This window comes from Monodelphis domestica, chromosome 3 (genome assembly GCF_027887165.1).
Source record: "Monodelphis domestica isolate mMonDom1 chromosome 3, mMonDom1.pri, whole genome shotgun sequence".
Taxonomy (NCBI): Eukaryota; Metazoa; Chordata; class Mammalia; order Didelphimorphia; family Didelphidae; genus Monodelphis; species Monodelphis domestica.
In genome coordinates, this window is record NC_077229.1 from 46,067,220 (window position 1) to 46,085,595 (window position 18,376).

General features: G+C 43.4%; 1 protein-coding gene and 1 long non-coding RNA gene across 2 annotated transcripts; one reads left to right on the forward strand and one right to left on the reverse strand.

Annotated features, from left to right (window-relative positions):
• Window positions 1–1,315: 1,315 nt before the first annotated feature.
• On the forward strand, window positions 1,316–17,298 carry PSMD9 (proteasome 26S subunit, non-ATPase 9). Its single transcript, XM_001373748.3, has 6 exons — window positions 1,316–1,558; window positions 9,836–9,938; window positions 10,505–10,722; window positions 12,683–12,784; window positions 14,009–14,097; window positions 15,847–17,298. Exons 1-6 carry the CDS (start codon window positions 1,409–1,411, stop codon window positions 15,872–15,874), a joined length of 690 nt encoding a protein of 229 aa, XP_001373785.1. The 5' UTR covers window positions 1,316–1,408; the 3' UTR covers window positions 15,875–17,298.
• LOC103103801 (uncharacterized) lies at window positions 7,002–11,750 on the reverse strand. The gene is made up of 3 exons (XR_465964.3): window positions 11,216–11,750; window positions 9,037–9,108; window positions 7,002–7,117 (listed from the first exon to the last, which is right to left on the reverse strand). It is a non-coding gene; the product is annotated as an uncharacterized LOC103103801 (long non-coding RNA).
• Window positions 17,299–18,376: the final 1,078 nt, after the last annotated feature.

Consider the following 18,376-nt stretch of genomic DNA (forward strand, 5'->3'; position numbering starts at 1 on the left):
AGGGAAAAAAGTTATGTTTCAATCTGCATTCCATTGGTTCTGTACCTGGAGGTAGATAAGAAATTAAGTCTCCTTTGGAGTCATGGTGGCTCCTTCTATGGAACAGTTACTAAGTGTTTCAAAGTTATTTGTCTTTACAACATTGTATAAAATTGTTCTCCTGCTTCTTATCCAAGTTTCTCCAGGTTTCTGAGACTATTTTATTCCCTTTATCATTTCTCACAGGAAGGGAATTGCATTTTCAAGAAGTTCACATTCTACAGGGTTTTTCCCTTTGTCCAGTGAGTGGAGATTGGATTTGATGGTCTCTAAAGTCTTTTCAGGGTCCAAATTTATGACTCTCATCAACATGAGAAATTGGAGTTTTAAAATATTCTTTGACCATTGATCCTACTGCTGGCACATGTCCAATTAAAGATAAAAAGAAAAGTTCCATATATATTAAAATGATCATAGTGAGACTTTCGTGGTAGTAGAGATCTCGTGACATGACCACCAATTGGAGTACTGGCTAAACGAATTGGGGTCCATTAATGTAATGGGACACTATTTTCCCAAAAGAAATAAAAAAATATTAACAATTTAGGAGCATTTGAAGACTAAAGAGAGGCAGTGAAGTAAGTTGAAATATGAAAACAATAAAGATAGGGGCTCTCAAGTTTAAGTGGAAAAATAAAAAAAAATAGCTGAAAATGGACCCTATACTATTAAAATAGCTAACGTTGGGGGCAGCTAGATGGCTCAGGGGATAGGAAGCCAGATCTAGAGACTGGAGGTTCTGGATTCAAATTTGTTCTGAGACACTCACTCCCTAAATTGGGTGACCCTGGGCAAGTCACTTAACCCTAATTACCTAGTCCTTACCGCTCTTGTGCCTTGGAACCAATACGGAGTATTGCTTCTAAGACAGAAGGCAAGGGCTTTTAAAAGAATAACTAACCTTGCCTCCAAAAGAAATAAGAAAATGCATCTCCCTACCTTTTTTGTGGAGGTGGGGCTCCATGGAAGAGGGATATTGCATACCTGACCCGACTTTGTCAGGTTCGTTTTCATCTTTGTTACAAGAGATAATTCACTAGGGAAGTAAAGGTGTGTGTGTGTGAAATTGTAAATGTAAAGCAATACATGACATAAGAAGTTTTTAAAATGCGGAGCACATAGCAACACTCAAAGACACTTGGTCCCAGCTGGCTTCTAGCTGGGGGCGGGGCTCCATGGCTCCGCCCCCGAGCATAGCCACGCCTCGCTTCAATGTAGTATCGGAGCGCCCCCTGCCTTCTTCTTTATCATCTCCATTCTATTTTCCACCCTTCCCTCCCCCTTCCCGTTCCTGAATCTCGCGCAGAGGAGTTTTGACCCGCGGGAGGAACCGTAGTTGTCGTTCTTGCCGGGAACGGGTGACTCGGAGATGTCGGAGAGGAAAGAGTCTGGAGACAAGAGGGGCCAGCCGTCGAGTCCTCGGCAGGCCCCGGTGACCATCAGCGACGTGCAGGAGCTGGTGAGGCGGAAGGATGAGATCGAGGCGCAGATCAAGGCCTACTATGATGTATTGGAGGACGTGAGTTCGGAGGAGCTGGGCCCAGGCGGGTGCTGGGAGCTGGGAGGAGGGCCAGAGGTTGGGGGACCGTACTCCCTGCGTTGGGCCTCTAGGCCTCCTCTGTAAAATGAACCCTTACCTCCCCAACCCCCCGTTCCTGACAGTCCCTTTTCTAAGCCTTTCCCAGCCCTGCCTTTCCCTGTTCCAAGGCCCCCCCCAGTGCTGACATTCCATATTCTAAGACCCCTCCCAATCCTGCCATTCCCTGTTTCAGCGCCGCGATTCCTTGTTCTAAGGACCCTCAAGGTTCTGACATTCCCTGTTCTAAGCCCCCTCCCAGTCCTGCTCTTCCTTGTTATAAGCCCCTCCCAGCCCTGCCATTCTCTATTCTAAGTCCCCTCTCAGATATGCTATTCCCTATTGTAAGGCCCCTCTAAGCTCTGACATTCCATGATCTAAGGCCCTCCCCTATCAAGGTATTCTTAAAAAATAAATCAGACATGACACTCCCTACTCAAAATTAAGACATTAAGTCAGCCTAGAAGACTTTAAAGCTCTCTACAGGCTGGCTCCCACCTACTTTTTTTAGTCATAATTTATATTACTTCCCATCATTCCAGTATGACTTATTCCCTTACATTTTGTCCCTTTACACCAGGGAGATTTCCCTAGACCTGGAATATACTGTTTCTTTATGTCTGTCTTGTCACATTCCTAGCTTCTTTCAAAGCCCAACTCGGGTGCCTCTTTTTGCAAAAGGCATTTGTAGTCTTTTCCTCTCAAGATCTCCTGGTACTGATCTTGTATTTTCAAATTTATTTCCATGTTATATCCCCTAATAGAATATTAGCTCCACCTTATCAGGGATAATTTTCTTATTGTATTCCCTTCATTTAGCATTGTGCCTTGTACCTAACTGGTGCCAAATACATATTTGTTGAAATTAACTGAATTCCACCTTCTAAGGCCCTTCTCCAACTCTGACTTTTGTATCATCCTGTACCCTACATATCTCCTCAGAGATGGTTAACCACCCATCAGGCCTCCCCACTCCCTCCTACTCCCTTTTCTGGAGCCTATAGATGATAAATTCATTGATTATGAGGACCATAAAGTCTTATTTTTTAAAAAGCCCTTATCTTCTGTTTTAGTGTCAGTTCTAAGATAGAGGAGTGGCAAGGGCTAGACAATGAGGGTTAAGTGACTTGCCTAGGATCACATAACTAGGTCCTCCTGACACCAGCCCTAGTTCTCTATCTACTGAGCCACCTAACCACCTCCAAAAGCACTCGAACTAAGAGGAGTTGGGGAAGACTTCCTTCCTTCCTTCCTTCATGTCACACATTGTAAGACTGTGAGAGTTAGGACTTAGTCCCTGCTCTTATAGGTTCAGGGGGATTTTCATTCCATTCAGGCACTTTATTGGGTGAAGTTCCCATTCTTATATCACTTCAAAGTTTATAGAAACATTTTCATCACAATTCTGTTTGTCAGATACTATTGGTGGTGTTATCCTTGCAGATTACAGATGGGACCACTACATCTCAAGAGAGGTGCGGGTCACCGCTTTGGCCAGTGATCACAGAGGCACCTTTTAGTACTGGCATTCTGTGAAATCCTCTCACTAAAAGGACTCCTATGCACCTGCCCAGCTCTGATTAATTTAGGCTCTCTCTTGCCACAGACCAGGTGTCCCTTGAAAGGCAATTGAGGAGCAGTATGGTATTATGGGAAATGAAAAGTCCTGGGCTTGGAGACAGGACAGCAGCTTTCTAATTTTGTCTCCAACACTTAGTATCTATGTTATCCTCTGTAAATCCATTTCCTTTCTCAGGTTACTCAGGATACAGGTTGCTCCCACCTGCCTTTTTAGTCATGTTACTTCCCATCATGCCAGTCAGATTTGATTGGGGCCTTACATTTTGTCCCTTTACACAAGTGAGGTTCCCCCAGATCTGGAATACGCTGATTCCTTATCTCTTCCTTGCCAAATTCGGAGCTCATAGATACATGAAGATTTTGGGAAGAAATGTGCTTACAGTTTTTATAGTGTTGTCAGCACAGCACTTAGGATTTAAATGGCACTGTGCAGTTTACATGAGAAAAGAGGCTTCCAAATGCCCTGCCCATCCTTTGTTGTTGCTTCTGCAGCTTCCAGAGTAGTTGGGTTGTTCCCTGTTATACTCGGATCTCCCTGTACTTTCCCTCTCTTTTCCCAGCCTATTATGTGGCAAATGATACTTCCAGCAAGAAGACTGTGGATTTGGATATGGGAAATCCTGGCCCTGCTGCTTTTGAGCTATTCATTCAGCCTTAGACAAATCCTAGACCTCCCTGGGCCTGGGGTTCCTCATCTGTAAAATGAAAGGTTGGACAGATGAGCTCTATCAGTCCTTGTAGCTCTTAATTCCAGTCATTCCTATGATCATTTGCAATTTACTTCATAGGCCGATCATAGGGAAAGTGCTTTGTAAACCATAATAATTATGGAAATGTGTGTAATTTGATTACTACCATATTGTGTTGCTCAGCCTTCTGGGTGACTCCTCCAAGAATACTCTTTGGTACTATGGAAATGCCTCAAGAGGTGCTGAGACCAAGTGTGGGTAAATTACTGAGAGTAGAAGGGTAAGTTCCCTATCGAAGCTGTCCCTAAGTAGGATAAGCAGTCCGGGTTGGGGAATACCTTCTCTTTGTAACTGCTCAAGTAGAGGTCACTTGCGCAGGATGTGACAAAGGCTGGGCAGTCTTTGCCTGTTCAGGTAGAGTCTAGGCTAAGGTGCTCGCTGCTTCTTTACTCTTCTGAGATTCTGTGGTTCTGGATGTGACGGGTTCTATCCCAAGTCTTCTCTCCTTCCTAACCCTGACTTCACTTGGTGATCTCATTAGCTCCCATGGAATTACTCTCTGTGCTCAATTCTCAAATCTTTCTTGTCCCAGTCTCTCTGCTAACCTTCAATTCCACATCTCTAGCTGCCTTTCAGACCTCTCCAGTAGACATCTTAAATGTGCAAAACAGAACTCCTTCTCTTTTCCCTTGAACTCTCCCTACCTCCTGCCTTCCCTGTCACTGCATCGGGCATCAGGATCCTCCTCCCAGAAGTCATTCTGGCCTTCGTACTCTCTCTCACTTCCCACATCCAATCTCCTGCCAACGTCTGTTGATTTTGCCTCTTCAACATCTCTCATGTGCCCCCTTGTCTGTCACTGCCACCACCCTGGTGTGGGCCCCTCATGCTTCCATTACTTCAGTAGCCCATAGAGTGGAAGGTCTGCCTCTCTCCAGCCTCTCCCTATTCCAATCCATCTTCTACTCATCCACTAAAGTGATTTTCTTAAAGCACAAGACCAGTCATGTTACCCTAATACTCAGTAAACTCCAGTGGCTCCTTACTGCCTCCAGGATCAAATGTAAAATCCACTGTTTGGCATTTGAAGCCCTTCATAACCCACTTCCATCCTGTCTTTTTATCTTTTTCTTTTTAAAAAACCCTTGCCATCCATCTTAGAATCATTCTTAAGGGCTAGGCAATTAGAATTAAGTGACTTGCCCAGGGATAGCCAGGTAGCTCAGTGGATGGAGAGCCAGGCCTGGAGACAAGAAGTCCTGGATTCAAATCTGGTCTGACATTTTCTAACTGTGTGATCCTGGGTAAGTCACTTAACCCCCACTGCCTACCTCTTACCATTCTTATGCTTTAGAGCCAGTACTTAAGTATTGATCCTAAGACAGAAGGTAAGGCACTTTTTTTTTTTTAATGATTTGCCTAGTCACACAGACAGATCTGAACCTGAAGACCTCCTGTCTCTAGGCCTGGCACTCCATCCACTATTCTTCCCAACCCCTGAACCCCCCTTTCTAGCCTACTTATTATATACTCTTCCATCCAGTGACATTGGCCTCCTAGCTGTATCACAGACAAGCCATTCCATCTCTCTACTTCAGGCATTCTCTCTGGCTATCCCTGACGTCTGGAATGATCTCCTTCCTCCCCTCCAGCTACCTTCCTTGGCTTCTTTTAAGTCCCAACTGAAATTCTCTTTTACATCTTCATTCTAGTGCCTTCTCTGTTACTTATTTCTTTTTATCCTGTATATAGTTTACTTTGTTCATATTTGCTTGCATGTTCTCCTGCCCATTAGATGGTGCCATAGTGTCAAGTGAGTTCTTTAGAAACCATTATGTCCAATCATCAGTAAAGATAAGAAAGCCGAAGCCTGGGGAAATTAAGTGACTTGCTTAGTGTAAGGACCCGAGATAGGATCTGAAGAAGTCTTCTTGGCTTCCAAGTTCAGTGCTCTGTCCATCATGCCATCTTGCCTTTTACGACCTGGTCGCAGTTCACTTCTTGCCTGAGATCAATCCTGGTTTCCCATGAATCACTAGAAGGGGTGATAGGGTATAGTGGATAGAGAGTTGGCTTTGGGGTAAAAAAAAATGAGAGACAGTTCCTGCCTCTCTTACATACTGGCTTCATGAGCTCAGAGAAATCCTTTAAGCTTTCAGTTCTGGCAGTATGCAGCTCACCCAGACAAGATGTGAAGAAGGTGCAGAGCCACATCACTGGGGAGTTCCCCGTATCAGTGGAAGCAACAGTCCAGGCCTGTCCCTAACCCTAAGACTAACATATCCTGCCTGTGCATTGCTGTGAGGATGAAAAGTGACTGTGGATGTGAAGAGCTTTGTAGATGTTATGGCGTGGTGTGTATGGAAACTGCTGCTGTGGTCTGCTTTCCCTGATCTCCACTGTGACTGAAAGTGCTGCTGGGACCAAGACCCAGCTTGTACTCCTAACTGGCCAGGTTCCCTTTGGTACCAGAAAGCTTGCTTCTCACTACTAGGCCAAGAACTCGGAACGCAGAGCGTCCCTTGGGTATGCATTGATTTACTCTTTGTAGGGTAGAGTATTTTATTTTTAAATTGATCGCCCATGTGCTATAGAGAGGCAAGGAAATTGCTTCTGCCTTTGTGCTCTTGAGGAGTTTATAACACTAGGCAGGAAATTAATGTTTAGTAATTAACCTGGAAGTTAGTAAGTCTATTTGGAAAAGGATAAAATTGTGCACTGCCTAGGAGAGTTGAGAGGCATTAGGGGAAATCAGAGACATTGCAGCCAATCTGGGAGGCTTCTGGAATTCTGGGGAAGCTGTGTTTGAAACACAGTTTTGAAAAGGGCAAAGCAAAAATAAAATGAACCTAAGAATCAGGCCCCCTCCCTGGGCTTGAGGGGTTTCATTTGGGATATGTTGGACAGCACACTTTTATTTTCTGCATTCTTGCAGATGTATACAAAGGGGGTTTTACAAAGTTTTCAGGACACTTTTTTTTTTTCAGAAGGGTAAAATTTCAATGGCTTTCTTCTCTTTAGGGGTTTTACTCCTATCTATCCTACCAGGCTGTTTACCTATTGGACCTAGGAGGGGAGAGTATCCCAGACATATGAATTCACTGCATTCACTCAGTTCAGCAATTTAATTCAGCATACATTTGTCATGCTCCTGCTTTTGGCACTGGAGATACAAAGATAAAAACCAGAAGGGGACGTCCTTGAGAAGCTTGCTTTCTACTAGGCATAGGAGCTGGGGAAAAATATATAATACATAATGAGAATTCATTCTCTATCAGTTTTTATTGATCCTACTTATAAGTATTTGATTTTGTCCTGTAACTGCCTAAATCATGGTTTTCAACTTACTTCAGAATTCAGTTGGCCTGTGATGGGTTAATTTTAGAAATCCAGTTCTCCTGTTAATCACTGTTCTATTTTTCCCTCAAGGAATTCTGCTAACCTTGAGGGATGTGACTTGGCCTAGGGAAGTGAGGCCCAAAATCTTTACACTACCAATCTATCCTTCAGGGATGTCTGGTTTGCTGTCCAAAGAAATCTGGGCTATTATCTTTGGCCTTGCAGGTGGACTCAATTAATAAACTTTTTTTAGTCAAAAGACAGAAGGAGGGGGTTGTTACTACCTCCTCGTTTCCAACTTTCAACCAATCAATTATTCCCCACACCTCAGCTGTGTAACCAGTCATGTCCTCAACCCCATGATGTTATTTATTGTTCTGTATTTCCAAAAACCTATAAAAAGGGAGCTATCCTTTTGCTTGGCAGTCTTGGGCTAGAAACTGAGACAGCCACTGACTTATTTCATTCTCAGGTTTCATGCCTTGTGAATAAAATGTTAATTTCCTTGGAGAAACATGCCTCAGTTTACTTTTTTGTTAAATTTCACTCAAAACAAACACATAAGTAATTTGAGGAAGAACAACACTTATGACAGAAGGGGGGGAGGGTCAGAGAGATCCCTGAGTTCATACTCAAAGGAAATCAAGGATTCTGAGAGGTAAAGGTAAGGCAGGAGGAGTGCATTCTAGCTATGGGGGATACTCTGTGGGAATACCCAAAGGTGAGGCGTGGCATGTTTATGGAATATAGGGGACAATTGATGGTCTAGCTTGGCTTGAATGTAGTTTGTAAGGAGTAGCGACATGAAATAAGGCTGGAAAAGTAGTTTTTTTTTTTCCTTCAACCCTCACCTTCCGTCTTGGAGTCAATACTGTGTATTGGCTCCAAGGCAGAAGAGTGGTAAGGGCTAGGCAATGGGGGTCAAGTGACTTGCCCAGGGTCACACAGCTGGTAGGTGTCTGAGGTCAGATTTGAACCCAGGACCTCCTGTCTCTAGGCCTGGCTCTCAATCCACTGAGCTACCCAGCTGCTCCCTGGAAAAGTAGTTTTAAGCTAAAATAGAGAGAGTCTTGAACCCCAGACTGAATTTATATTTTTTCTTAGGCAATAGGGGGCCAGTTTTGAGCAAAGAAGTGGCATGCCCAGATTTGTTCATAAGGAAAATTTAGAGGAGAGGGGAAGACCATTAAAGATGGCAGTATGGGAGGAAGCAGCATAGCCTAGCTCTTTTCCACAGTTAGTCCAACAATGATCAAGGAAGAACACCTTGGAGATGTGGACTGGTTGTCAGAAATCCAGGAGGGAAAAACCATGAGTCATTTGCCAGTTCAAGGAGAGTTCAATCCATAGGGAGAGGGCCAGAGGTCTTGTGAGTTTGGAGAGGTGCCTCAGAGCACCCAAAGCACAGATTTATGTGCCTTGCAAAGAGCAGGAAGGAATGAGAGCAGACCAGACAGCCAAGACACAGATCACAGATGCATGGTGATTAGGGACCCTGCAAGGACTGAACCTGAGGCTGTGCATGGTACAAGGAATATGTACAGAACTGAGTAGGATCTGTGTGGCTTTGACTCTCTCCAGGGTGTAGATCCATCCCACAAGCATGCGCTGTTCCTACAACTGGCTAAGAGGATAACTTTCTACCAAGGACAGATCTCCAGTTCTATTTTTCTGAACTGGCAGAGCCTTCCAGCTTGCTCATTGGAGCTGGACCAGCAGCAGTTCACTGGAGCTTCCTCCAGGGGAAGGGATTTGGCAAGGTTTAGACCAGGAAGGCATCGGTCAGATCTTGCTCTAGATCAGACAACTTACAGAACATTGAATGCCTGTATATCTCTGCCTCCAACTGCTCCTGAGATCCTTGAAGAGCACAGCACTCGGTACCTGAAAAAGCAATAGCAGGATCCCAGGACATACAGATCAGGACCAAAAAAAGCCCTGAGCAAAGACCAAACAAGTGCCTGGGGTTCCTGGCTCTCATTGCTTCCTTTAGGTCCCAGCTAAAATCCCTCCTTCTACAAGGAGCTTTTCCTGAACCCCTTTAACGTGCTTCCCCTCTGTTTGGTTGTTTCATGTTGTCCCTCCCATAGGAGATATGGAGTATCAGGTCTGAAGAGCTGCAAGGAGCATTGGGAAAGGGTGGTAAAGTGTAAAAAGTCAGAAAGATCTGGGAGCACATCCAGAAAGAGACTGCATGTCAAATGCGCACTCAACTGTTCCTGAGGTCCTGGCCTGGGTAGTCATAAGGCCATAAATCAAGAGTTGCAAGGGTTCTTACAGGCCATCTAGCCCAACCTTCTCATTTTATAGATGAGAAAACCGAAGTACTAGGAAGTTAAATTACTTGATCCAAAACATGGCAGAGTCTAGATTTGAACTCAGATCTAGGACTCTGAGCAGAAGATTCTTTCCTTGGAGTAAGTCGTTTACTTTCCTAAGGCCTTCTTCCTTTAGGTACTGCTAGGTTCAGACTCTGTCCTAACATCATCTACACTTTCCCATGTGAGTACCTATTTTTTCCCTTCATAGGTATAAAGAAAAATGCTTTGGGAAAAGAGAACATGACGGGTTTATATTAATGATCACTATTAACTTCATTTCTTCTCCCCAGCAAAAAGGAGTTGGGATGAATGAACCTCTGGTTGACATCGAGGGATATCCTCGTGCAGACGTTGATGTGTATCAAGTTCGTACAGCAAGGCACAACATTATCTGTGAGTATGCGTGAACATAACTTGCCAAATATGTAACTTAGGAAACAAAATGAATAGAAGTTGAAGTCTTAAGTCCTTAGTTCTTGGGTCCAGTTACTCTTTTTTGGCCTCAGTTAAACATTCTGGTAAAATGGTAGTGATAGATGAATTTCTGGGTTGACAACAGTGGAAGTCAACTTAATTTAGAGTCGAAAATCTGGGTTTAAATCCCACTTATGCCACTAACTACCTTTTTGTATAAATAACTTAAGCTCTTTGGGCCTCAGTTTTCTGATCTGAAAAAATGAAGAGGTTGGATTCAACCCTTGAAGTCCTTTCTAGATCCATGATCTTATAATTTTGCTGTAAGATTTCCACAGACAAAAGCCATTGTGGCTAACTTCACAGTGCCTGGTACCACTAAAACATAAGTCCTAGTCAGAATTGTGCCATGTGGTTTTTGCCCCTTTTCCCTCAAAGACAATTGTGTGGAAGATCTTGACTAAGAATGTGGGATTAAAGATGTACGTTGGCTTTGGTTTGGGGGCATGGCTGGCTTCCTTCTCTATTAGGAATTTCTCTTTTAGGTCTGCAGAACGACCACAAAGCCCTGATGAAGCAGGTAGAAGAAGCCTTGCACCAACTCCATGCCAGGGGAAAAGAGAAGCAAGCAAAGGATGCAGCTGAGGCACAGAATGAGGCTATGAACCAGGGCCAGGGCTCAAGCTGGGGACCAAGTCCGAGCTTCTCTCAGCCTTTTGCAAAAGTGAACAGCATCAGCCCTGGCTCTCCCGCCAGCAATTCGGTAAGTCAGCAGCTGCTACAGGACCTGGTGTGCAGAGGTCAGAGTATTAAGAGAACAGCTCACTGAGAAGGGAGATGGGGCAAGGCTCAGCTGATGGGCAGCACCTTTGTGCTTCCAGCCTGGCCTTCCTGCTGCCCACAGGCCACGGGGACTCTAGGCCAATCCCTGGTCTTCTCAAAGCTTTGTTTTTTCTCACTGAGATGGATTGAGAAGACAGATCATTTATGGTTATTCTTCCCTTTGAAATGAGTTTCTCTGTGACACTCCCAGTAGCCTGGCTAAGTACTGGGGGCAGGAAATAAAGCAAGGGCTCCTTGAAGGCAGAGCAGCCTATATTTCTCTGAGAGCCAGTGGTTGTTTCTGCCCCAGAACCCACATGCAGGCCCCAGTGAGAGCCATACTTTTCATTTCAGAATGTTCTTTTAGTAACACAACCCTCAAAGGATACCCAAAAGTGTCACAAGTAGTTGAAACTTGTTGGTAATATTCTTACCATGTCACCTTGGAACCAGCAGGAGGAAGTGGTTTCCACCTTCCAGGTTTAATCTTTAGAATCATTCCCGGTAGGGAAAATCATCTCTTTCCTTTGCAGTCCTTGTTGCTTAAATGCCACTGGATTCTTAAAAGGGTTTTTAAAAGTGTCCCTTCACTTCCTGGTGTTTCTTCTTCCCCACCTCCAGTGTTGCTCTGGCTCTTGCAGGAGAGAGTCCTAGGATTGGAGTCATATTCGAATCCTTGCTATGCCACCTATACCTGCCTTTGGGAGCCTGCAGAGATCATTCTTCTCTGGGGTCCAGTGCCCTTTGTCAAATGAGGACACTGGACCAAAGAAGGTCCCTCCCTTCTAGCCCTAAATTTGTGATCCCACAATGGCTCCTTAACAACGAAGCACTGTTAATCAAAACAGATTCCCACCTTGCCTATCACTGGATGTTGAAAGGTGTTACAGTTAAAAGAGTGGTTGCCTTAAATTGTGACTGTGAAAATATGGTTTCAAGACAGTGTCTTGAGTTAAATCAAATATAAAGTGGTTGCCATGGGAAAATTTCCCAAATATGAAATACCCAAGTCAGCTGGGTTTTTGTGGAGATTTTAATTAATACAAATAAGAAATTAAGGAAAAGGAGAGAGAATAAGAGAAATGAAGAGCCTAGGCCAACATGGCCTAGGCCTGAGCCTTAAGAGAGAGACCAGTCAGTCTTTTTATCCACTCACCACAAGATTTGTCCCAAGCAAGATTCTAGTGTTCAGAGATACCCAGCTACTCCAACTAGTCCGAGCTCCAACTCAGCTACCAAATCTGAATTCCCTTTCAGCCACTGAGACAGAGACCAGCCTCCAATTCAGCTCCATAGCTGAATTCCTTTTAGAGGCCTTTTTGACCTCCTTTTAAAGAGAATTATCTCTTATGTCACTTCCCCTTAGTTTTTACATCTATCAATCACAATAGACGTTTTCCAAAGGACTGACCATTCTTAATTCATACCTTAGTAGACTAAAACTTTTGAGTAATTCACATCTGAGTAGACTAAAACTTCACACCTCTTTTGTTAAGCTTGTCCCTTAAAAGTTTGCAAGTTGCCTGACCTTTTAGTGATTAATTTGACCTTCGTAGGTACTTAGCACCTTTTTGTATTAGATCTAAAAATAGACCCAGCTTAAGGGTTTTAGCTTTACTTTAAGTATGGGTTAAGTACTTTTCCATTGTTCAGTAAGGAGTTCACAACTTTATCTTCCCCTAAAGTATGCTTAAGTATGGGTGGAGTAATGTTAGAGTTCTCAAATTCCTGATCAAGTACCTGCATTGTTTAAAATGGGGAATGGTCTTAACTAAATGTTCTAAGGTAGAGTCTGAGAATTTTTAAGTTTCACAAGTCTGAGAAATTTTAAGATTCACAATGGCATTGGACAATGGAAATCTCACAAAAATCTCTCATCCACATTTGTCTCCTCTTTCTAGGGTCTCCAAGTGGATGATGAGATTGTGGAGTTTGGCTCAGTCAATACCCACAACTTCCAGAATCTGCAGAACATCGGAACAGTGGTCCAGCACAGTGAAGGGGTGAGTTGGGGCCACATCTGAGATTGGCCTTTTATTTTACTCAAAAATAATCCTTCCTCCACAAGTCTGTCTGGGCACCCAAGCTTTAGTGGAGAGACCCTCGGGTTCTTTCCAATGCTAGGGATGCTCGGCATGATGCTCATGGGAGGCCCTGCTTCAGCGTATTCCTAGCCCTGGGTACAATGCCTCATACATAGCAGATGCTAAAAACTGGATTCTGAATTGGATGGAAATAAGTCGAAGTAGGTGTTCCCTTGGCCTTTAGGGACTTCTGAAGGTTTTATAACTACTTGTGAGAATGTCTAGCATCATGGTGTAGTGATGAATGCTGGATTTGGAACCAGAGGACCTAGGTTCAAATCCCACTTATAAACTGTGTGACTTTGGGCAAGTCATTTAACCTTGATGGGCCTCACTTTCCCCATATGATAAAGTGAAGACTTTGGACTGGATGCCTTTCAGAGATACTTTCTCAAGCTCTAGACGTACAACTCCACAAACTCCTCTTTGTAAGGGTAAAAGATTCTGGTGTAAGACAACAATGAAATCTAATAATTAGGGAGAAAAAAGCCCTCAATTTTGTTTGCAGAAAGTAATGTGAGTTTTCCTTCCTTTCTCACTGAAATTCCCTTGTTATTCCAGCCCAAACTAAGCCCTTTGGAGCAGGTCTTGCATCCCCCAACTTGCTTCTTGGTGGGGATGTTGAAGATCTCAAGAACATTCCTAGATCTGGGGGCATTTTTTCAGTACCCTTCTCCTAACCTCTCTCTCCTGATTGGTGCTAACAGGGAATTTAGTTTCCTGCATGCTGAATATTCTCTCAGAGGGAAAGGGAAGTAAAAGCTGCCCTTTAAAACTGTGAGGGAAGGGGAAGCTAGGTGGCTCTGTACATTGAGAGCCAGACCCAGAGAGGAAGGTCCTGGGTTCAATTGTGACCTTAGATACTTCTTAGCTGTTTGATCCTAGACAAGTCACTTAACCCCGTTACCGAGCCCTTACCGCTTTTCTGCCTTGGAACCAATATACAGTATTGATTCTAAGGTGGAAGCTAAGGGTGTAAAAAAAAAATCTGAGGGATGGATGGTCCAGAGTTTTGCCCCCAGCCCTGCCTGCTTGCCCTGACTCAAGGAGGCGGGTGTGAGGTTGGTAATACCACTCACAGAACTAGATTTCAGAAAACATTTCTAGTTTGACTTCCAAATTGACTTGACTTTTGTCTTTTAGCATCCTTTGAATGTGACTGTGCTCCGGAGAGGCGAGAGGCTCCAACTTAGACTTGTTCCAATGCGCTGGGCTGGGAAAGGATTGCTAGGGTAAGATTGTGACTTGGAAAAGTAGTGTTTTAAAAGCTATTTTTCTAAAAACAAAAATTCCTGTTGCTCTTTCTTGCTTTTGCATCATCTTCATTTTCAAATATCTCCCCTTTACCTTCTCTACTCATAAGCTACCCCTTAACAAAAAAGAAAGTGGTTCAGAAAAACTAACATCTTGACTGAATCTGTAAGTCTGTATGGTGTTCCACACCAAAGTTTGACCATCCTTCCACTGATTCCCACCCCCATCCTCCATGGCAATGAAGTGAAGGAAGGAGGTACATTTTCTCCCCTCTTCTGTGGGGCTAAGCCTGGTCATTATGAGACAGTCTAGTTTCAGTTTATTCTTTAACATTGTGTAGTTATCATGTATGTTGTGCATATTTTTATTCATTTACTTTTTGTTTTTAATGCTGGGATTTCCCACAGTATCTCCTCTTCCTCCTTCTCAAAGAGCCATTATGATAATAAATATTTTTTGAAAGGGGGTGTGGATCATAAAAAGCAATCAACCCATCAAAAAAATCTGACCTTGTCTGCAGTGGACCACGCCTGTTACCCTGACCTCTGCCAAGGAGCAAGGAGAAAGAGAAGTCAGTTTATCTGCTTTCTTTGGGGCCAACCTTGCTCTTTTTGAAAACTGATCTTTATTGCTATCTTTTGTTTTTACAATGTCTAGATTTCCCCTTGCACCCTTCCCCACTCCCAGAGAGCTAAAGAATTTTTTAAAAAAGAAGAGCAATTAGCAAAACTGATGCACAAGTTAAAAAAAACCTGATATTGCATGCAGTGTCCCACATCTGTGGACCCCCACCTACCTGTATAAGGGAGCCAGAGATAGTGTCATCTTTGGGGCCAACATTTCATGTATTGGGTCTTTATAAATTCACAACATTCAGATCCAGTTGTATTGTGATTGTGTCTACCATTGACATTGTTGAGATCGCTGTGTGTATATGTTGTTTTCCTGGCTTTCCTGAAGGAAGCAAAACCAGGTATTCCCAAATGTCTTGGAATTCTTCATGTTGTCTTCCATTCCATCACATTCAGGGGCTACAATTAGTTTAGCCCTTCCCAGTTGATGGGCAGCTGGAGAAGGAGTGTATTCATATATTAGGCAATTTAGATCATTATTAAATTATGACGAGGTACTTGGCACACAGCAGTTGCTTATTGAATTTCACTAACCCCCTCCTTTAATTTCACATTGCCCTAAAGTCAATTTGACCCCAATATCAACCATAATAAAAATTGCTAACATTTATGTAGCCTATTAAAGATTACATACATGATCTCATTTAAGGCTCACAATGGCTCTCTGAAGTAGGGCCTACTATAGATATTTTACAGAAGAAGAAACAAGTTTGTAAAATCTAAAAGACTTGTCCATGACCACATTGGTTGGTTGTTGTCCTTTGTAGTTGGAGAGGACCAAAATGGCATCACTGTCTTGGGGTCAGTGTACCACAGGACATTTGAGCTGGACCAAACTAATGAGTGTAAGAGCTGGGATTTCATTTCAGGTTTTCTGACAAGTCCAGCACCCTATTCATTGTGCTATACTGCCTCTCATTGTTTAATTCACTACTTTTTTTACTAAACAAAAGGATTGCTCTTTCAGCATATGCTTTAAAATAGACACATAAAATGAACGAATTAAAATAAAAGAAGCAGGAGATCATCTTCTGGATTTTCTTAATGGTGTGCACAACATAACCTGGAATCCCTTTTTTTTTTTTTATGTTTCAGCTGCAATATTATTCCCTTGCAAAGATGATTGCCCTTCAGGACCAATGAAAAAGAGGACCCTCCCTTCCCATCCCCCGGACTGGGAGGTGGTTTGAATGTCCCCATCTTCCGCTCCTGCTGGAGCGTAAGGATTTGAAATGGGTTTGGATGGGTGAACTCTCAGATGCTGGAAATGCTCCTCCAACAAGGGTTGTGACCAACACAGGCTTCCTGGATGAAAGTGTGGTTAAAATCTCATATTTGCTTAGCATCTCTTGTAATTTATGCCTTGGTCTTTAATGAAAATTATTTTTGCTTGTGGGTCAGTGGACAGGAATTTAATTTGACAGTATTTATATTCTTAGAAGTTGCTTTAATTTTAATTTTTTTTATTTTAATTAAAAAATTTAAAACTTTAGATAAGGGGATTATTTGCAGTACACTATTTTGTCCTGATACATATATATGTATATATCATAAAAACATACAATCCATCTAAACCAAAGCATACACGGCTAGAATCTTCCCATAGAAACTCGTATATGAGAAGCTGCCAGTAGAGATGAATTGCTCAAGTTATACATTGATTTCCAAGGTGTATCATCTTTTCCTACTATTGAAAGCAGAGTATGATCATATTTAAGCTGAAGGGGGGTGGATTCTCTGGAGCATGAATGGCTGGGTTGGGGTATGGTAAATCTTGAGTGTTGAGGTTTACATGTGCAACCTCCAAACAGTTTGTAAACATGGACCAATTCTCTGACTTTTGGGGAAGGTGCTCAATCATAATGGGACATGCCAGTCTTTTGCCTCCACAAGGGGGCAGCAGGGTCTCCTATTTCTGCAGTCTGGGTCAGAGAAATCCACATTTCCCTGCCTGGGTTATCTGTCTCTTCCATCCCAGCCAGTCTCTCAAGTGGTAGGATGGCACTTGTGAACATGGGCAGTGACATTAACCGATGGGAACCTGAAAGCTTGAAGTTTGGACCTTTGCTAAGTGTCTGAATTTTTTAAACAGGTACTCTAATAACTAGAAATGATTTTAAGTGACTCGCTCATCCCTGTAGCTATTCTGCTCCTTCCAGTGTACAAGTACAAGATCTGTTTCTTCATGGAAGAAAAGACAATTGAGTTGAGGTTAGGCCGAGCCATTGTTTACCATCGGAATATCTATCTATGTAGCCGACATGTCATCCCTCATTGATGAAGTGTGAAGACTCAGGTGACGCACTGGGAGCCATTTAGTTCTCATACTCAATTGGAAGTTTACTGTTCAGCATTTTTCCCCATATGGAGAAACTGGGCCCCAACCTGTGTTCCTTCCAGAGCTAATCTTCTATTGTAACTTCGGACATGCTGTGTTTACCAGTGTTTTGCCGTTTGAATTGCAAGCATTCTCACTACTCCAAGTGTTTTCAGATCCCTTTTGCCTACGTCCCAGACAGTTTAATAAACTCAGCCTATGCCATCCTGTTTTTGGAGTCAGCCCCTTGTGTTGTCAGAGAAGGGTGGGGAGGTCCATATTCAACAGTCTTCCATAAGATGCTTTTTTGGGGAGGGAGAAAGGCTTCATGGATGATCCCAGCTTGGCCCAACCAGTTTGCCTGTTGATCTTTTGCTCAAATGTTGACGAAATAACTGGTTTATAATACTGTTTACGGAGTCTTGGGTTCTCATGAAGAATGAACCTGGTAAGTTTTCTAGAGCTGGTTCTGCAGACTCCCCTGTGAAGGTGCTCTAAATGATTCAGAAATGTAGCCCAACTCGCACGTGAAGCTACCGTCATCTCTAAACCGATGATGCCCAGTTCTTATCCAGCCCTACCCTCTCTAACCTCACCTGTCCAACTGGATGACATCTTAAACTCAGAATGTCCAGAACAGGATTTGTTCTTTTTCTCCCTAGTCCCTCTGTCATTGTGGAGTGGGCCACTGTTTTCCAAATCACCTGGATGCCATCACTTACCCTAGGCTCTGTCTAATCCAAGTCCTGCCGATTCTCCCTTCATGACACTGGTGTGGTGTGGTTAACACTGCCCCTCCTCTCCTCTGACGATGGCACTCCCTGGAGCAGGCCCTCATCACCTCCCCCCTGAATTGTGGAAATAGTCTGCTGCTGGGTCTCCCCTCTCCAGTCCAAACTCTGCTCTGCTGTCAAACTGATCTTCCTAAAATCTCAGCAGATCTGACCATGCCACCACTTATTTGGCAAGTTCCTATGGCTCTATCACCACCAACATCCAGGATCAAATCGAGTTGGTTTTTTAAGTCCTTTGTGGCCTGCCCCCTCTTCCTCTGTGCCTTCTGGCCTCCCTGGCTTCCTTTAACTCCTAGTTAAAATTCCATCTTTCCACAGGAAGCTCTTTTGCTTCCCTCTTAATGCTAATGCCTTCTTGTTGTTGACCAATTTATCCTAAATATTTCATAAGGTTTATGAGGTTGCTTACATGTTGCATCTTTTCCTCCATTGGACTCTTGAGTTCCTTGACAGCAGGGACTGCCTTTTTTTTTTTTGTGGTATCCCCAGGGTTTTAGCACAGTGCCAGGCACAC